The sequence below is a fragment of the Coenobita brevimanus genome, chromosome 74 (assembly GCF_032717465.1).
Source record: "Coenobita brevimanus isolate Jiangsu-jjx chromosome 74, ASM3271746v2, whole genome shotgun sequence".
Lineage (NCBI taxonomy): Eukaryota > Metazoa > Arthropoda > Malacostraca > Decapoda > Coenobitidae > Coenobita > Coenobita brevimanus.
In genome coordinates this window covers 7821012-7842649 of record NC_137027.1, presented here as the reverse complement: position 1 = coordinate 7842649, position 21638 = coordinate 7821012, and the positions used below count along the sequence as shown (strand labels likewise).

Sequence of the window (21638 nt, the reverse complement as noted above, 5' to 3'; positions counted from 1 at the left end):
ACGATCTCACGCTCAGCCGTGGTGGTGAAGGAGTAGCCTCGCTCAGTCATGATCTTCATGAGATAATCAGTCAGGTCACGGCCAGCCAGGTCAAGACGCATGATGGCGTGGGGAAGTGCGTAACCCTCGTAGATGGGGACAGTGTGGGAGACACCATCACCGGAGTCCAGCACGATACCAGTGGTACGACCAGAGGCGTACAGGGACAGCACAGCCTGGATGGCCACGTACATGGCTGGGCAGCTGAAGGTCTCGAACATAATCTGAGTCATTTTTTCACGGTTGGCCTTAGGGTTGAGGGGAGCCTCAGTGAGGAGGACAGGAGATTCTTCAGGAGCAACGCGAAGTTCGTTGTAGAAGGTGTGGTGCCAGATCTTCTCCATGTCGTCCCAGTTGGTGATGATACCGTGCTCGATGGGGTACTTGAGAGTCAGGATACCTCTCTTGCTCTGGGCCTCATCACCGACGTAGGCGTCCTTCTGACCCATACCGACCATCACACCCTGGTGACGAGGACGGCCAACGATGGAGGGGAATACAGCGCGGGGGGCGTCGTCGCCGGCAAAGCCTGCCTTGCAGAGACCAGAGCCATTGTCGCAGACCAGCGCAGATGCATCTTCGTCACACATTTTCGATTGGTTTGTTTGTTACCTGAGCTAAGAAAATGAGAGTTTTTAAGAATACTAGTAAAGGGAATTCAGAGAAAGTACATCATAAGTTTTGAAAGATTCTTTTACGCAGACTAGGCCAGGGTAAAGTACAGATTTTGGTTTATGCACTGTACTTCAGGGATATAATTTAATAAACTTTTATAGAAATTTGAGGACAAAATTACTGAAAGATGCATCATCATTAACAACAGCATGGTACTTTGGGTAAAGCAAAGACTATATTTTTGTTTCTTTGTTAATTATCTCAGCGCAAATGATGGAGAATCTGCTATTCTATATCACATTAGTTGAACTATTGGTAATTGTAATGTATTTCTATAATAATTTATAGCTACACTGAGTATGAAACCTAATGCTAGTCAAACGCGCTCAATCCTCACCCACACCAGTCCTTACGCAGCACATTTCACCAACTTCAGACATCTCATATGAATTAAGTTTTTTTTTTTTTAAATCCCTAGCGATGCTGAGTTAAACGTTCTCTTAGTATTCAACCCTTTCAGTCTATTGCATTGTTGCTACTTCCACATGACTTTATTTACCTCAAGAGAGACACCATGTAGTGAAAATGTTCATGAAGGCCATATCTAACCCCTTCAGTCAGAAAAATCTCTTCAACTCTGAGCATAACCATCTGAGAGCAGTAAGGACGAAATAACATCAGCAGGCTGCAAGAATTAATACAGCGATCTCCACTCCAAACAACACAGTCACATCTCAGTTGTATTTACTCATCAGATTTCACTTTACCAACCCTCACTCACATCACCCTTGCCAGTAATCTATCATCACTCAGACACGAATCCTCACTCATACTAGCACTCATTTGCCTCACCACCAGCAGTAGTCTTTTATATCTACTCAGTCACCAGTCTTCGCACTAATCAACATTCAGTTACCTCACATTCATCATTAACCCTTCATCACTGTCACCATTTATCACACTAATCATCACGCGGTATCTTTACTGTCACATTCACTTAATATTTCATAAGTGACCAGTCTTCACACTCAAAGATGTGTCACCTTGCCCTCCCATTAGTTTTTTTTTTTTTTTTTTTTTTAATCATTGTCACCAGTCGTCACTCTAAACCAGCACTGTGAGACCACCCCTCACCATTCACTCACCAGGTCCACTCTAATTGTTAATCAGTCACTCCGTTATTGATGTTGTTCTTTGAGGCTCATCTGAATGTGAACTAGGTGAGCTGTTGGCTGAGGATGTCCTTCTCCTGCAGCCTACCATCCTCCTTTCGGGGGAGAGGGAAGGAGGAGAGGGATGTTTGCATAACTGGGCAGCCATCGTGTGAAGGCGTCCCTCTCCTGTGCCGCTCAGTCACTTGACTCACCGTCAGTCAGAACTCCATCACCCAATCACAGGTCTTCAGTATGACCACCACCACTCAGTCACCAGTCTTGTCATGTACTGTGTTTAATCAGCAGCCTTAACCCTCAGTCAGGACAACACTAAAAGCCTCAAATCTCCCCTTTAACGGTAATGACAACACGCTCAGACACCAGTATTCCATAACAAGTGGCCAGGGTAAACAAGAGCCCAGCTTAGTGAAGGGTAGAGCATTCAGCACCCATTCACTTTAGTTAGTTTGTTTTCATATACTGGAAATAAGGCACTCTCACTACTTGAATGTTAGGTTATGGCCGCATGATAGTTAATGAATACTAATTCTGAATTAGGAGTAAGTCTCCTTGGTTACTAGTTAAATAAACTCCCCAGTATGACTACACCTGGTCATCAGCTGAACTGAAAGGGGTTAAGGGATCTTTGTCAGGTTAGAGCAAACGTTGACAGCAAACACCATGTGGACCCAACTCACCACGACAGTACCCCCAGCAGGTAGCGCGCGTCTGGCAGCTCTCCTGCGGCGTGGCAGAAGCAAGTGTGGCCCAGGAGTCATGTCCGGCTCATATATACACGGTGCAGTACGGCTCCCTCCCACAGGTCTATTTACGTAAACCTTGGTAAGCCTAACCTGTCAGATAAAGGACCATAAGCATTCCTTCAAACCCATCCCACCAGCCAGCCTGCACATGTGGGGGCGGCCTTGCGATGGGTGGACTTGAGTAGCCCCAGACAAGGGATGGCCAAATTTAGAGCTTGACTTCATGGGTCGTAAATCTCTGTGGCTTTGACAATTTCGTAACACTTTCTTTTTAACAATTAGTTCTGATCAGCACGACTAAGTATAATCTTGCATGGTACTCGTACTAATGCAAACTATGTCAGTATTTAAAAGATACATATTCCTTACAAGAGAAAACTAAGGTACACTAAGCAAAATAATGTCTAATGAAGAGATGTTATGAGGTCTCCTGTGCTATCTAAAATACAGTACAGACTTATGTAATACAGACATTTGTTTTAATATTATCTTTATGAACTCTTGTGTAAATTAGATTTTCCTTGTATCATTGTAATACTGTGTCATCTACAGTTATTCATGTACCTCATCATCATCATCATCACCATCACCTTATTCCAAATGTTAAATACTGAGATACGAAAGAACCAGAAAAGAGGATGAGAAAATGAGTCACACTTCCATTGATTTGTCATTGAAATCTTCGAAATCCTTGGCCATAATGTATCCTGATAATAATGTTTTCTGTATTCTGAGTTATTGCCTCCTTCCATGATGATGACGATGCTTTGTGATTACCACGAAACTATCATTGTTCTTGGTCATTACTCTACGGGAGTAACGAATATTTTCATCATCATTGCATTCAGCTAGATACATTCTATAGTTTGTATTTAAAGTGGCTTTGGAGATTTCGTAGCAAGGCTTTGTTTGCGATTTATTCTGCGCATTTTACGTCACTGCCCTATTGTATGATGCTGATGCAAACTATTTCGCCATTACAATGATGTAACAGAGAGATACAGGAGAATGTTACGGTGAAATAAGTACAATTGTCACTAATGACATGTTACAAAGCCACCTATGCCTCTTACACTACGGCAATATGGTGCTGTCGTTGATCAACCCCAGACCATCTGGATGAGTAGACTCATCAACCGCAGGCAAACAACCGCCCCTGCAATGTTGTCTTGTGCTGTGTGCCAATGTGAAACTGTAGTAGCACATTAACACGGGTAGGGACGAAATGACTGACATTCTGGGTGCAGCAGTACCTTGAGCCATGAAGCAGGCTGCCCGAGACAGTTATGGAGGCGGAACGAGGAGGGGTGTGGAGGGGAAGGATACAGAGATGGTGAGGAAGAAGACAACTAAGATAATACAGGGAAAAATGTATTAATTTCTAAACCAGTTTTAAAGTAGAAGCTGTCAGATAATGAACCACCCCATCGGAACAGATCTTTCCTACGCTAATTTTTCATCTGGCGGTAGACAAAATAATATGATTTGAAAAGACTGATGTTGCTAAAATTTATATACAAAGATTTATTATACTGTAGGGATTACCAATAATGAATAATTGTTGCCATAAATGTTCATGACAACTAACGTACAATCGAAGATCACATCCACTTTACGTAGCAAGGAAACTCATCATAGTAAGTACTGTGTCTGCACTGACTGATGTACTCCAAGTTGAAATGTGCCAATCAGAGACAACAATCATGAATCTAGTTATGAATTACTGAACATAATGTAGGGCAGTAAAAACGTTGGAAATAAGATAGATAGCTGTTAAAGGATATTCAAAACAGTTATACTCTTAATGCTTTTAACTAATGTATGCAGGCATGCAACTGTCAAGGGAATTTTCCTTCGGCTACAGTAGGGTTTCTCTCTCCTGAACAAATTGCCTAGGGAAAAAAATAGCTAACTTTTCTATCACGACTATGCAGATTGTCAAGAGATTACTTTAAGCTTATAAGTATGCGTGATTTCTCTCTGCCAAAAAAAATCGCCAAGAGATACATACATACATTCATCTCGGGGTTAATGAGGAAAAGAGTTCTGACAATCCACAAACCGAGCCACATGGAGGAGAGGAGAAGAGCTAAGCAGACTTGCACAGTAATAGTCAGTAATTCTTTGACACTTCTAGGCCTTAAAACTGATGAACCGAGATTGCAACCTGCTTGAGAATAGGCTAGTTGGGCAAGATTTCGGAAGGCTTTGACACGGTTTTCAGATAAGTTTTGTTGGGTTTCGGAACAGATGGAAGAGGTGCCAACTTGCTTGATTGAAATCGATAACTTAGGCAACATCTATTTAGTTATACACAAATTTAAGGATGTAAAAGAACCACTAATCTCAACCCAACTGTTATGCTAAATGTATAACACTTCTAAATACCTGAGATTATCATAAACTGTAAAGCCAGGTAGAAAGAAGAATTACATAAGAATGAGTACTTCACGAACATCTTGATATCGGTTAACGGAATGGTGAATACAATGAAAAAGAGATACGTAAATATATCGTTGGTGTTGTCATCCTGTAAATATAGATTCATCAAGATCTCGTGACGCCCCACCCATCTTTGTGTACCTGAGTTTGACAATCGTTATGGCATCAACATTTTTTTTAAACTCCTTTTTGAAGCCACTGCAGCGCCACTCCTTGGTTTACCATATTATTAAGATTCCCATTTCTCAAAGATCTTAATTAGTTTACAGGATAGACACGTCTCCATAGCTGTTTACTGTTATCAAATATTCTTTTGCTTTTCGTGCCTTTTCACGTCAGTGTGCACCCTAATTTGACTGTGAAGATCACTGATAACCGTATGGGCGAAGACAAAGCAATAACTAGTAATCTTTCACACAACGTGAGCTCAAGATAGTTTGTACGTATGAATCTCTCTGTCTTTCACCTATATTAGTTTTCAGGTCAAGGCTCACCTCAGTGTCTCAACTCCTCTGTTATGGGCACTTATGACCTTTTATTTTGACAATCACAAGACTATTTCTTTCACTTCCGAGATTTCCTAACAGTAAAAGGGTAAAAGTATGACAGTAATTTGTTTCGCTGTTAGAGGTGCACAAAAGTATTTCACTTTGACTAATACTCGACGGTTTGTGCAGCTGAGAATAATTCCAAAATGTTAGATGATTAATTCTTCAAACCTGAGGATACCATACATATTATTCTTGCTATCTCTAGGCGATTTTATTAAATTCATCGGAGTTTTGTCGACATGGCGAGTTACATATGACATTCACTGACCTTCATCACTATTGTGCTTTCCTAATTAAAATTAAATCATCTGTTAAAGGAAAACGTGAAATAAAAATGATGTTATGCTGAAGGATTTATAGGACTCTGAGTAGGTATTGCCAGAAACATAATAAAGCCTATTTGTAGCGCTATTTGTAGCGAAGATTTAAATGAGAATCCCACCCAAGTTGAGTGCAAAAACTCAAGATTTTTTTTTTTTTTTTTTCATAATAATCATGGCGGCGCAACTGCCAGGGTCATATGCCGCCGTATAACAAAGAAGTAAAAAGCAAAAAACAAAAAATAGAGGATAAGCCACACAATAAAAAAGGAGAAATTCTAAATATCCTTAAGAAGTCCTGCCTCCTTCACAAAGGAGAGGGTTGCCCCTCCCAAGGCACAGGCATCCTCCCCAAGCACGGAGGAAAGATGATACACACCTCCATCCGCTTGGTGGTCAGAGAGGAACCGACGCCGCAAATCCTCAAGACTAGGACACTCCACCAACAGGTGCCGAACAGTCAAGGGAACCAGACAGTCATCACAGAATGGAGGAGGAGCCCTCTCCATTAAAAAACCGTGAGAGAAACGGGTGTGGCCAATGCGGAGGCGGCACAAAGCAGTCTCCCATTGACGAGGGAAGCCCTCGTAACTGAATGAGCCCACCTTCTGGCAAATCGAGCGCAACTTATTGGCACCCACAGAATCCCAATGCTCCTGCCAACAGCACCAAACCCTGAAGGCAATAAAGGAGCGCATATCTGCAGCAGGCAGACGATACAGAGGGGACTGTGCAAGAGGGGGACGAGCCGCTGCCGCCTTGGCCAGCTGATCAGCTCGTTCATTCCCTGCCACTCCTACGTGAGCTGGAACCCAACAGAAATCTACACGACGTCCACGACGCCCTAAAAGGAAAAGCCACTCTAAAATGGATAAAACCAAAGGATGAGAGGGATTAAAAGACTCCATTGCAGAAAGAGCACTTCGTGAGTCACTAAAAACAGTAAAAGCAGTGTGGGGGAGAGTGAAGAGAATCTGAAGGGCAAATAAAATAGCAGTCAGCTCAGCCGTAAAAACAGAAGCAGTCACAGGGAGGCTCCCACCTCGACAGAAGGTGGGAAACACCACACCAAAGCCCACACCCGCATCAGACTTAGATCCATCAGTATAAACTGGTATGGAGTCCCCATGAGAAGAGGCATGCTCTAAAAACAGAGAAAATAAAACCTGAGAAGGAAGGGAGGCCTTGCTGGATGAGAAGAAACGACAAAATGTCACTCTGGGGAGAAGCCAGTAGCCCACCCTCGGGACACGGTGGGGAGTGATCGGCACAGAAGGAACAGAGAAGCTAGACATAATCGACTGCACCCTGAAACCAAAGGGCTTTGGAAAGGATGGCCGAGTGGCAAAAATAGGTGACAGAGAATCTTGAGAGACCTTGAGATAGGGCACAGAGTCTGGGAGACGAGATAAGCGATACCAACATCTCATCAAAAGGGAAGAGCGGAGCAAGTCTAGAGGAATGACACCAGCATCAGCCAACAAACTCGAAATCGGGAAAGATCGGAATGCCCCAGTGGCGAGACGAACACCAGCATGATGTATGGAATCTAAAATACAAAGCCGGGCTTCTGAGGCAGAGGAATAAACTTCACATCCATAATGAAGTTTGGATAAAATCAGAGACTGATGCAAGAGGAGGAGGGTCTTGCGATCAGCTCCCCAGTATGTGTGCGCTAAAACTTTCAAGAGACCCAATGCTCTGAGACACTCAGCTTTTACGTACCTCAAGTGAGGGACCCAAGTCAACCGGCTGTCAAAAATCAGCCCTAAAAACCGGGTTTCCTTTAAACACGAAATACGACGCCCGTCTAAAAAAAGGTTTGGGTCAGGGTGGACTCCACGAACGAGGCAAAAATGCATGGCAACGGTCTTCTTGAAGGAAAATCGAAAACCTCGTTCATCAGCCCATCTAGAGACACGGTTGAGAGCCATCTGCATCCTCCTTTCTGCCATTGACATCCGTGAGGCAGTGACAGAGATTGATAAATCGTCAACATAGAGAGAGCCACGAACACCATCAGGGAGCACAGAAATAACGCTGTTAATTGCCACTGCGAAAAGGGTAACACTTAGTATGCTCCCTTGTGGCACACCATCCTCAAGGGGACGTGCAGTAGACAGCTCACTCCCGACTCGGACCCGAATAAAACGATTAGATAAAAACTCCCGGATAAAAGTGGGGAGTTGCGGAGACCAAACTCATAAAGAGATTGCAATATACCATGACGCCAGGAAGTGTCGTACGCCTCCTCCAAATCAAAGAACACTGTGATATGATGCTGGTTAGTTGCAAAAGCCTGGCAGATGGAAGATTCTAAAGAAAGGAGAGCATCTGTGGTCGACCGCATCTTCCGAAACCCACACTGGACTGGAGACAAGTAACCACCCTTCTCTAAGTACCACATGAGCCGACTATTCACCATCTTTTCGAGGACCTTACAAAGGCAAGATGTCAGCGAGATAGGGCGATAATTATTGGCCTGCAAGTGATCCTTACCCGGCTTAGGGATGGGGAGAACCACAGCAACACCCCATGAGGTCAGAAACCTACCATTGCACCAAATTCTGTTATACAGTGACAACAGAAAATGAAGGGCTGCATCAGGCAAGTGGTGTAAGAAGGCATATGGGACATCATCCAAGCCTGAAGACGAGTCGCGACACTGCGACAATGCCGTCTGAAGTTCAGAACCAGAAAAAGCAACATTATACGACTCCTCCGCAGTAGATGGAAAACTAATGCCCAAAGATTCCAGGTGCTGTCGGCGGCGTGCCGACGGGGATGAGGTGTCCTTCCTAGAGACATTAGCAAAATGAGCTGCAAATATCTCGGCAACAGACGAAGAATGAGCCACCACCACACCTGCATGAGATAAAACAGGAGGAGAGGGAACAGGAAATTTCCCTGAAATCTTCCTCACCCGTTTCCACACTTTTGTGAGAGGAGTCTGAAGAAATTGAAGAAACAAATGATGCCCAAGACTTCCTCCTAGCCTCCTTCATAACCCGCCGGGCATGAGCTCGGGCCCTCCTATATGCCGCTAAGTAACCAGGGTCACCTCGGTGACGACGAAGTCGGGAGAAAGCAGCACGTTTAGCCCGAACAGCAGAAGCACACTCATCAGTCCACCAGGGAACTGGACGGCAAGGAAAGTGACCAGCTGTTCTCGGAATACTCTGCAGTGCCGCCGAGTGTAGTAAGTCTGTGAAATACTCAACAGCAGCATCAGTGCTGACAAAATCCTCCACACATCAGTTCGGGGAACACAGCTCCTCAAAAACCGGCCAGACCGCCCTATCCAAGCACCAGCGGGGAAGACGACGCCGAGGCACACTCTGTGTCGATCTTAATAAAATAGGGAAGTGGTCACTGCCATGTAAGTCTGGTAACACAGCCCATGTAAAATTCAGGGCTACCCCTGCAGAGCACAGAGACAAATCAATAGAAGTAAAAATACCCGTTTGACTATGGAAGTAAGTAACTTCACCAGAATTTAAAATGTACAGGTCCACATCCTCCACAATGGAGGCTAACATAGTACCTCTAGCATCAGCTGTGGAGCCACCCCACAGGGGATGATGACTGTTCATGTCAGCCAGCAAGAAATAGGGTGAGGGAAGTGCACGAATAAGATTTTCAAGATCAACCCTCTCAATAGTGGCACTAGGAGGGAGGTACAAAGAGCACACAGTATAACGACGGGGAAGGAAAATCTGGAGAGCAACAGCCTGCAGTGGAGTGTTAAGATTCACAGCAGTGAAAGGTATGTCACTGCGTACTAGAATAGCCACACCCCCACCATGACCCTGTCCAGGAAGAGGATCTGAATAAAAAACCTGGTAACCAGGTGGACTGGGAGGCGCAGCATCACCAACCATTGTCTCTTGTAGGCAAACACACACAGGTGAATACTCAGCCAGAAGCCAACGGAGTTCCTCCCAGTTGGCTCGTAAACCACGGCAGTTCCATTGAATAATATTAGCCATTAAAACTATTGAAATAAAAAGGGGCAGGGGAGAGGGACAAACAGAAAACCATTAAAAAAAATACTAAAAATATTAAAATGGAGGAACTATATACACAAAAGAAAGAGTCACTTAGTGGAAACCACTGAGCGACCCTGGGAGACAATCTTCTTGGGAATGAGGATACGCCCACTAAGGGGCTTGCCACGGGCAGCAGCATGGCTAGAACTAGGGCCTGGAGTCTGCGAAGTGTTGGGAGACTTCACAGACACCCGTCGCTGCCCAGCAGGAGAGGAAGAGCTACTCCGAACCCTGCCCGGGGCCCCCAGTGAACCAAGAGGTCGAGCAGGAGGGATTGGGGTCCTGGCCTCCAAACGTGGAGGGGGCAGGACAGGATCCTCAGAGGTAACCGGAGGAGGAACATCCGATTCCCTGGAGGAAGAGGTGCCAGACCGACCTGACACCCAAGAAGCCCCCGAAGACCCAGAAGCAGGGTCCGAGGGCTGTTGCACAGATGGACTAACTACAGAGGATGTGGACTCCACGACCGACACCTTGCTTGGAGGATCTTCAAGACTCAAAGACTCTGAGGAACCACGATGACGTTTAGCAAATGAAGAATGTGCACCATGACTAATAGGGGATACCATAGATGTAGAGGTCGAGTCTTGAACTGTAGCGGCAACCGTCGCAAGTGCGGGAGATTGTTGCACTGGCATGGGATCAACAGATGAAGGCATAGGAGCTGACACAACAGGAGGAACTCGAGTCTGCTGCTGGACAGGACGATGAGGACGGCTATGACCGGACAAAACTGACGCATAAGACACTCCGTTACGGAAAACAAATGACATGGCTCTACTCCTGGCCTCAGAAAAGCTTATTTTATCACGATTACGGATGAGGTGGATCTCCTTCTCCAAGCAAAACCGGGCACAGTCTTTAGATGAAGCAGGATGTGCCTCGCCACAGTGCAAACAACAAACAGGTCCAGGACAGTCCTGTCCTGCATGAGTGGATTCTCCACAACTGACACCCACCACTGGGAGGCCCTGTTGCAAACGACGACAGACTCGCCCAACATGCCCGTACATCTGACAGTGGTAGCAGCGTCGTGGGTTTGGTACAAAGGGTTTGACCCTAAGGGACAACCAAGCCACCTTGATGGATGAAGGGAGAACATTACAGTCGAACGTCAGCAACAAGGATGGAGTTGGGGTAAGTACACCATCAACCTTCTTCCGAAACCTCTCCACTTTAACCACCCTGTGGACCTGGAGTTCTTCAAGCAGCTTCTCTTCACTGTAGCGGAGTAAGTCTTTGGAGAAAACAACACCTCGACTCTGATTGAAAAAAGCATGAGGGACACAAGTAAATAGCGCATCCGGATCCTTACACTAGGCAGCCAGCAGGGAACCCTCTTCAGGAGATGTAACCTCCACTAGTAGGCTACCATCCCCCTGAGGTGAAATCTTCGGCTCTCTCCCACAGATGAACCGTAAAAATATCCAAATTCCCAATAGGCTAACCATCCAAAGTACGAATGGTGTAGTACCTTGCAAAATCAACCCTCTCAAAGACACCCGGCAGGACCTCACGGGCATGTCCACTATATGTTATTGTCTGTTGCCAGCTTCTCTTTGTAGTGGCCACTGACCGTAAACCATTGGAACCAGGCAGGTATGGTCCCAGGGTGGCAATATGGGCCTCACCAGCCAGAGGCACAGGAGGCGCACAGGAGGGAGACTGAAAAGGATGGTCAGGGACGGAACCAGGGTCGTCAGCTGCAAAAATTTTACAAGTCATAATCAAAAAGAACAACCATCATTCCCCCACCCCTCCACCCACCATGGAGCCCAACAAGGGGAGGCCATATGCCAGGGAAAGCACCACTGGCGACCCCAGAGGTAGTGGGGAAGTATACGCAGGTAACCACCAAGGGACCCTGACAAGGGTGACTGCAGAACGATAGGAGCCACCAGGTCCCCCAGTGCCCGCTTGATCCTAAAGCCACTAGGTGACTAGCCTGGATGGCTAGCCAGTGACCAGCCGATTGACCTGGTCGGGCCCAACCAGGCCACCCGTCTAGCCAGAATAAGGGACCAAAGAGGTGTATTGCTAGCTGCAGGGCGCACCATGCAGCATCGCTCAACCACCAGGACTCCCGTCTCCCAGCATTACGGGACGCCACGCACGGCAAACACGTGGGGAGGCAACAGTCCCTCCCTAGATGACAGATGGGCAGGGACTGACATCACCAGTAGGCCTCCTCTACCAGTGATGTAGGGGGTGCTTGGTCCACAAGGCCGACAAATGCCAAACCCTACAAAGGTAGGCTTGCCTCCCAAGTAGGTGGCACTGCCAACCATGCTTCAAGCCCCACCACCACGTCAAGGTGACCCCCTACAGTGGGGAACTCAAGAAGTAATTAGTCGGAGGAAAACAAAGCGGTGTTTTGTACTGAGGTTCTCAAGTATCGTCAAAGCACCACACCAGAGGATCACATGTCACCTCCCTGCCCCACTGCAAATCATCAGCTTCTCAGTATAAGACAGAGGATAGTTTTTTTTTTTTTTTTTTTTTTAAGGAGGGGATGCCTTATGATACAAAGAACGTTCTTTGGTTTGATGGCTAATGTAGATCCTTTTTCTCTTAATAGAATGACAGTTTGTTCTCTTTCATGATGGGAAGACAGCTAAGATATTCGCTGTTCCTGTTACTTCATAAAATCCTTAACTTACGAGTTTATTATGATAATTTCAGTTTTTCGCTCTAGCGAGATGGATCTTGACTAAGGTGTGGCTTGTTTTCGTAACTGAACTTCCGGAATGCCTTACCTAAGCAACGTGGTACCTCTTGTTTCGTAAAAATATTAAGGGCAACTGGAATTTTTTGCAAGTCAGATGTGTCATATTGGTTTTCGAAGTAACTGCAGATTTTCTCATTACTCGTTTGCATCTCGAGGAACACAAGCTGGAGTGATGTAATAGAAACAGAGGAAATAAAGGAAAAAAGAGGTAATGCCGAGAGCCACGCTGCCGGTCCGTCAACAGGTGGTTAAGGGCAGGGTGCCAGGTGTGTGTGTGTGTGTGTGTGTGTGTGTGCGTAGGGGAGGTCTCGCACCACACTGAGTTGCTCGTGGCAGGGCGCGAGAGGAGCTGTGGATGTGGTGTGGATTCTGTGTGGACGTGGTGTGGATTCTGTGTGGACGTGGTGTGGATTCTGTGTGGACGTGGTGTGGATTCTGTGTGGATGTGGTGTAGATTCTGTGTGGATGTGGTGTGGATTGTTTGTGGATGTGGTGTGGATTGTTTGTGGATGTGGTGTGGATTGTTTGTGGATGTGATGTGGATTGTTTGTGGATGTGGTGTGGATTGTTTGTGGATTTGGTATGGATTCTCTGTGGATGAGGTGTGGATTCTGTGTGGATGTGGCGCGGATTCTGTGTGGATATGGTGTGGATTTTAAGTTGATGTGGTGTGGATTCTATGTGGATGTGGTGTGGATTCCGTGTGGATATGGTGTGGATTCTAAGTGGATGTGGCGTGGATTTTGTACAGATGTGGTATGAATGCTGCGTCATAGTAGTTTGCATTCTGAGTGAATGTGGTGTGGTGGAAATTGTGTGTGTGTGTGTATGTGTAGATAAATAAATTTTAGATACATATTGTCTGAATAACAAACAAATGGGAGTAAATGTGGAAGGAGTGTGAATCATAATGCTACGTAACTCCCATATGAATGAAGTATGGATGCTACGGGATCTGAAGCCTTTAGTCTGTAGGGTATATAACTCTATGAAGACTGTGTGAGCTTTAAAGGCGCACTGAGGGGAAGGTATGCGTGTGGCGTTCAAATGACGTTCACGTGGCGTATCAAAAACACCTGGTAACGCTACCTGAGGCGAGGGGATGCTGTTCTCTCACTATGCCAGTAGAATCTGAGGGTGTATGGGGCACGTACGCTATTACTGTATTGGGACGTGTGATGTTGCTGTAGGAGGGAAGTGTGGTATTATGTGAGACTGTGAAGTATTTGTGGTTGTTTGAGGGGTATGTGGTGATGTAGAGAGTACCGAATGTGTGGTAATATTGCACTGCGGATGTGTGGTATTATATCATGGACTTCTTGTATGAGAGACATTTGGTATTTTGTGGGGAAGTGAATGATAGTATAGTGTACAGTATGCAGTAGCAGGGAAGACATTTGGGGTCAGGTTTTTCGTGTTTGTAGAGTGGGTGTTATGTTGGTGGTATGGGCATGGGTTTGTGGTGCGACTGTCATGTGTTGTGTGTTGTGGTGTGGGTGTCATATAATTACCTTCGCCAAGAAGGTTATGTTTTTGCCGGCGTTTGTTTGTTTGTTTGTTTGTCTTTTTCTTTGTCTGTTCGCACTTTTTCTCAAAGTTATGAGCGGATTTTGATGAAATTTTGCGGAAGGGTGGACCAAGGAAGAAATGATTAAATTTTGGGATGGATCCGGATCCGGATCCGGAGTATCCCTCACACTATCTCCAAAAGTTCTCATTGAATTTCCATGAAATTTTGTAGAAAGGTGGACCATGGATCAAGAAAAAACTGATTAAATTTGGGGGCTTATCCGGATCCGGATCCGGATCCGGATACTTTTTAATAGCAATGGCATTGGTGGAGGTATGCACTCACTGTGTGCTTCCTAGTTGTAGTTGGGATGTGGTATGTGTGTCGTCTGTTTGTGTTATGGATGCAATGTGGATGTCATATGTTTATTATGCCGATCTTTATTATGAAAAAAATGAAGGCTGGAATCGTACTAAAGTTGTCCCTTCCAAGGACAACTGAACAAAGGAATGTTGATATCAAGATCCATTCTTTTCGTGATGCCTGGACTCATTACGTTAAATTGCTGGGTATTATAGATAGCAGGAAAGACGGAATGACAAAAACAGTTCCTGACTTAACCAGCTGTGATGTGGGTGTGGTGTGGCTATCATGTCAGTGGTGTGGATGTGGTGTAGGTGTCATGTTTGTGGCTTGGATGTAGTGTGAGTGTCATGTCGGTGGTTTGGACGTGGTGTGGGTGTCATGTTTGTGGTTTGGATGCGGCGTGAGTATCATGTTTGTGGTGTGAATATGGTATGGGTATACTGTTTGTGATATGGAAGTCTTGTTCGTAGTGTGGGTGTCGTGGGTATGGTGTGGGTGTCATGTCTGTGGTATGGATGCAATATAAATGGAATGAATGTCATGCTTGTGCAGTGGATATCATACGTTTTGACTGCGGGTGTTCTGTTCTTAATGTGAATGTGATATATGAAGTCATTGTACAGTACATCCCTTCTCTTGAAATACAGTCATGAGACACCAATACGTCATGACGGGGTATGCTGCGGTAATTTCGAGATCTCTACTTTGCCTAGAATTAGAAGTTTTTGCATAAATTCACCGATGTCTTTCACAGCTCTACTTTTCTTTTAAAAATGCTCATACTGTGTTATATTTGACATTAATACATTTTCCCAGGCGTTCTTATCAGAGACAATATTGAGTTGTGAAAGAAATCCTTCAGGTTTAGTAATATATGGTTTTCCATGCTTTAATATAAGCTGAAAGATGTAATTAACGTATGTGTAGATATTCCGTACATAGCATTATATTTTATTTTTGATAATCTATATTCACTAAACACTCACAGTGAATGTTATGTTTCTGAAAATGAACTTTTCTAGATTCTTTAACTCTGATCCTTTATAGCACACATCCTTTGCAAACTACCTTCCTTCTCCATTACTCTTTCCCCTTGCCCCCCACATATAGTCTTAGGTCTTGAGCAACACATGATAAAGGTGTAGACCTTTTTTGACTTCGTATCTTTGTCAACCAGTGGGAACAACTTTACCCTAAAATTACTACCATCAACAACGTACCGCAGCAAAAGTTTTCCATTTAAGAGTAATCAGGGTGAGGTGAGGTGAGCGCCAGACAGGTGAAGTGACGTGCCTGTGTGGCGGGGTCACCTGGCCATCAGTTTCGTTCAAAACTGATAAATGCCATTCTGTTGTTTACTTATCCACGTGACTACAGAAATAGATATAATACTAATACAAAACCCTGGATACTGAAGCACTAGTTTACAATAACTAGGAAATAGCACAGCTTGTGCCTGAAGAATCTCTAAAAGAAAACGGTGCAAGGAAGGCTGTTTGTGCAGTATTCAGCAGCAGTGAAGTCTTTCAGCCATAACCCTTATAGGAAACATTCACTAACCGATAATTTCTGTTCATCATGGTTTTGCAAAAGAAATATTAATAAATAATATAACCTATATATTTTTTAAGTATCAAATACTTTAGTCGGCCTCTCGTTCCTCGCATGCAATCCACGTTATTGCATCCGTAATAACGCAATGCTTAAGCACCGCCGTATGTAAAACAGTATTGGTACACCCCTTAGACAACGCCCAGTTAGCGGTGATGTACTGGCCGCAATGGGAGTAACCTGACAGTTCTCCCCTTACCAGACGCACTGAGGCGGTGATAAAGAGAAGAGGGTCAGTGTCATGTGTCACCCGCCCCTCTCAATGGCTCTCACTCATCTGACACCAATACCTAGACAGGACTCTCACCCAGGCCGGGAAAATAGGACATCCAGTTATAAATTGTGCGATATGGGTTATCTTTGCAGACTGATAGCGGATAGGGAAGCAGTGGAGTGTGTGTTGCGGGATGGATAAGAGAGCACCTTATGGCCGGCTTGGCGTTAGAGAGAACGCCACTGCTATGCCAAGTGTGCACCGGGAACTGCTGTATTAATTATTTTCCTCTTCTCTCGCTTGTCTCTCCTGAAAGTGATAAAACTCGACAGGTTGCACCCTCATTCCTCACCTTGTGATGGTTTTGGTATTTTCTTTAGTTAAGTACAACACTTTAATCAACTAGAATGAATAAATCTGTATCAAATTAACATACTGGAACAGATTTCGTATAACATTATATTCAGGTGATTGCCTGCGGTTGATAGGTCTGCTCAATCAGACAGACTGCGAATGATCAGCAACAGTACTGTATATTAAGCCAACGTATCAACGTATATTCTGTGCCCTCTTGAGCTAACAACTATGTGTCACTCAGCCTGAAATGTCTGTAACCTATTCTTATCAAGCATTTAATTGCAGGGTTTAATGCTAAATATCATTTCAGTACTTAATAGTAAGAAATATTAGCAAAACACACACGCGGGGTTATCCTTGACGTGGGTAAATGACTGCAGTAATATAGTGAAAATTTTCTACGAACTATTTTATATCACCATCTTCTCCACACCATCGGTAGAATCAGAAACTGATTTTGTCACTGGAAAATGTAGGCTTTGGGGGGTAAACCAACTTTTTTCAAAGCCCGACACACCATCCTTGCATATTGTCGAGGGTAGTTCGTTGAGGAGTGTTTTCTGTATTAGTCGTTACAGTATAATGTGGGTAACTATTGAGTCCCGTTATAAGACATTTAAGTTTGCGACCTTGTTCGGACAGCGTGTAATGTCACACATCAGTGACAGCAAGGAGTTTGCGACGATGTGGTTATCAAGACAATATAGCTGTATCTCTGGGAGTCCTCTTCATCGAACCAACTTTCCTACACCGTGATATCACTTTAGAATACTGAGGTTTGTTAGCGAAGTTATTCCACGATGTTGGGAAAGTGGAGCAAAACATTATAAAGTGGTGGTTTCTGTAAAATTTTACATTCTATAATACACCCTGTCTAACTTTGCAAGCATCTGAAGAGGGGAGGTAGGCCTAAGCCTCTATTTACGTAATAGGATTCAGTGGTACCTGTCATATCTGCGATATCTCTGCACGGATCCTCCTTACCACCAGCATCCAGCCGCTACGCTCCTGACCCAATTACTTTCATTGAAGCACAGTTCTCTTATCATATTTCGGACGACCCAGCCACTGTATACCAAGAACAAACAGCCAGCCTGCGTTTCCCGTTTTTTCTGTACTCCTGTGCCCACTGTGGCGTGGGCTTACAGTCTCTTTTCTTTTCTGTATTATTATCAGTGAGAGATCAACATGAGGAATGGGGGTAATTCATCTCACGTCCTCTGTGATAATGAGACCATAGGCCTTAGCAGTGTTACCGGTATGGATTTCACTAAGAATATATTTTGTTTCCTTCCTAAGATACGTGTGAAGAATTTCTTAAAGCTTACATTTTATTTTTTATTTTTTTTTTACTCCCATATCTTTTATTATTGTTAGATTTAGATTATTTAGCTACCATTTACTCTCCTTTTGCTGGCAAAGGTGGTGAAGTTGCTTTCTGCCATGTAATCGAAGTGTTGACAGTGCTAGCAGAATCCCGGGTCAAAATTAAAAGCAGAATATAAGTGATGCGTATTTGGGCTGGCACATGACTTGCTGCCTTCTTAGCTGTGTTCTTGACAGATATGTGGGAGGGGGAGTGGATATGAAGAAATATGTCCAGTCAACTGGTTCTACATGGGTCTCGATGTCGCTATATACGTGTAGGGTGTAACACATTAGTGCATATGTGGCATGAGAGGTTTACGAAATGTTTACCGTACAAACTAATAAGAAAACCTACATACAAAATGAGTGCACAGTTTTCCTTTATTGTATGTTATTTGTAAAAGGATACGAATTATGTTGTTAACATAACGCTGGAAATGTGTGCATTCCATAGTGGCAAATGTATAATTAAGGGAAATACACGAACCTCCACTGGAACCCCCTTACGTATTCCCCTGCAGAAGAAAAGCTTCCCCAAGATCATACTCGTATTGGAGTCATGGCTTCCTGAATGATACTGATTAGACAGCTGCAAAAAAGTTGGTACATTCCGTAAGAGGTTTATGTGTAGCCAAGAGACATAACACGAGCATCCACTGTAGCCCCTTTACGTGCTAGCATGCAGGGATACTGGCTTCCTGAATCGCATCCTCAGTCATAATATTCACTGCTGCGTCACAGGATTGCCCTAATGTAAAGGCTTTGTCACATGGAAGTAATTTTGGCTAAGTTCGTTCATTAATTTAGTCTCTCTTTTGAAACGGCACTCTTGCTGGCATGGATGAAGGTAAGAACAACATTCTGGAGTTAAGGAAAGATGAGAAATTATTGCTGGAGTCCAGGAAATATTTGATGAGAATACATACTGAATACATTTCTGTGCGACAAATTTGTTATCAGTGTTGGTTTTGGAGAAAACATCATAAAGGATAAGAAGGATTTAACCGAGATGCTTTATGTCTCAGAATTTGGGAGCCGATGAGTGACGCTGGTAAGATTTGAAAGTTAATGGGGCTCGGTCCTCAGACCATTGGGAACTGAAAAAACTCTCAGTAGAAAGATGTCATACTGTTGTATATTTCACTGTACGATAACACACACACACACACACACACACACACACACACACACACACACACACTATCTATCTATCTATCTATCTATCTATCTATCTATCTATCTATATATATATATATATATATATATATATATATATATATATATACAGTATATAATGAGTAACATGTCATCATCCACAGGCAAGTTTATTTTGTTTTATTATTTTTTTTTTTTTGATGTGTTGACTGGCAAGACCTAGGGTTGCTGATTTACGCTGTTCAGAGGCTCTGGCGAACAAACACTCACTTCTGATTAAATACCATTCGCCTCCAGATAGAGCATCTGGTCTTGTCTGTGACTGTGGTTATGATACAGACTTTCGGCTTTGCTTCTGAGACTTTGTTTCGAATTTCTTATTTTACAGTTCAATATTTAGTGTGACTACCGTGAGAATAATTGGATCTACAGTTTTCTTTCGACTTGAATTGAGCCATCTCTTAGAAGTATGTGAAAATAATAAATTAAATGTATAACTATTTATATAACTTCTTAACTTGTAAATAAATGCATTTCACTTATGTATTGCTTTTTAACAAGTAGCTCTGGGAGCCTTATCTGGGTACCTTTTAGTATGTAAGTCCTGGTAAGGGAAGCAGGAGAGGCAGACTACGTACTAAACTGACGACAAAAATTTAGTTTGTGCCAGACGACCTTGCCAGCATCATTCCCCCTCCTTCACCCAGACCCCCCCCCCCTTCACCTTCCTTCCCGGCTGCCACTTTAATTTTAACCTCAGGAAATCCGATAACCTTATTAGTTCTGGAAGGGTTAGAGTGCTAGATTTTGTATTCATGTAGCTTTAACCCCGTGAATTAGGTCGTGTATTCTGTGGGTTTATCTTCTTACCTCCAGGCGATTTTATCCATACACGAGGAGACCTTTTATAATCATGAGAGAGTAAAAATTATAAGCAAACTCTCGTCGTTCGAAGTCTCAACGAATCTGAATAAAATAGTCTGGAGACTGTTGGAGTAAGAATACAGCATTCAGAGAAAACATACCTACAAAACGCCTATACCAGATAACTCAGACCACTACCAATATTGGATCAACTCTTCCCTGGTAATTGACCCAGATATCTAGAAAAGTTTATTGACATCCTTCAGTACCTTTGGAGATAGCTTGAGGACAAATAAACAAACAAACATACTGACAAACAGGGATGAATGCATAACCTCCTCTAGCTCCTTTGGCGGAGGTAACGAATAAAGAATACGTCGTCGGACCGAAGATACTAGAAAGTGTGATGTGAAGTAATGAAAACTCCAGTCATTTTTGGCAGCGTGGATACCATTAATAATGTAATAAAAAACATACAATACACAGTTGAATTTTAGCTGGCTACTGGCCGATTTCAGGTGAGGTCAGTGAAAGATTATTATATTTACAGTACAGTCAATGTGGCTGCGGGAGTATACTGATATTCATCTTGCCTCATTTCAACTTCGTATGTTACAAAAATATGATGAAAGATGTATATGCAATATGTAGGCTATGTATGTGGATGAGATAGTCGTGACTCGAATGCAGCAGTTAGCAATTCCTTTTAACTCCTAAATGAGTAGTCAAGAATTATCCAGAGTAAAATAAAGTCCTTTGGGTGAAGGAGTTGATTATGAGATTTTTAAATGCAACCCGAGTCACACACAGGTGTGGCCCATTTCTTCCTCATTAACTCGCCTTTACTGGTGTACTGTAGCACGGTTGTGGCTTCATCCAAGATAAGTGACTGAATATTGTTGAAAAGAGAAAGAAGGAAAGCACCATGTCAGTGTGTTGAGTCATTAGCCTTAAACAGCGCTTTGTAAATAAATGTTTTTACTGTTGCCAGCCAGGCAGAATGAAAATATGTTTCATGAACTTTGTTTGGTGGTAATATCATTGTCTAAAAAAAAAAAAAAAAAAAAAAAAAAAAAAAATATTGTGCACCTTTTGTTGCACTGAAAAATGAGTGAGAACATTAGCAGAAAAAAAATAATGTGATGGACTGTCTCACTGTCTCGGATCGAGACAATGACAATTGAAGGAATCCGTATCTAAAGTGTTCAATTGTCCTCTAAAGACTAAGTCAGTCTCTCAGTACCAACATACGACTTCTACCGATGCATTTTTTTTTTTTAAGAGTTCTTCGATTCCTAAAACTTTTTTCGGATTCTTCTCTTTGAGTGATATGTCCTCGTATTTTAAAATAAAATGCTAATAGGTAAATTCAGGAACACAGTATCCGCCCTGTAAGAATGTAAAGAGTCTGGAAACAAGTCCTCTCCCCAGACGGCCAAAAACTTGTCTACCTCCCGCACTCACTTCAACCTCCTTCCTTGACAGCCGTGGCAGCATCTATGAAACTTAGGAATTACTACGTTACCCCCAT

At 43.6% G+C, this 21638-nt stretch overlaps 4 protein-coding genes across 4 annotated transcripts in view; 2 read left to right on the top strand and 2 right to left on the bottom strand.

Moving 5' to 3' along the window:
• Positions 1 to 629, bottom strand: part of LOC145407722 (actin, muscle-type A2-like) — a 1131-nt gene extending 502 nt beyond the window's left edge. The window contains exon 1 of the mRNA XM_080278594.1: positions 1 to 629. This exon is cut by the window's left edge and continues 502 nt beyond it. Coding sequence (XP_080134720.1) covers positions 1 to 629 — 629 coding nt within the window.
• Positions 1 to 21638, bottom strand: part of LOC145407726 (actin-2, muscle-specific-like) — a 55679-nt gene that overhangs the window by 6918 nt on the left and 27123 nt on the right. The window lies entirely within an intron of this gene.
• Positions 243 to 21638, top strand: part of LOC145407727 (actin-3, muscle-specific-like) — an 86481-nt gene continuing 65085 nt past the window's right edge. The window contains exon 1 of the mRNA XM_080278600.1: positions 243 to 360. The gene's annotated coding sequence lies outside the window, so the exon portion shown is untranslated. The remainder of the gene's footprint in view (positions 361 to 21638) is intronic.
• Positions 374 to 21638, top strand: part of LOC145407730 (actin, cytoplasmic 1-like) — a 49263-nt gene continuing 27998 nt past the window's right edge. Inside the window, exon 1 of the mRNA XM_080278604.1 lies at positions 374 to 383. The gene's annotated coding sequence lies outside the window, so the exon portion shown is untranslated. The remainder of the gene's footprint in view (positions 384 to 21638) is intronic.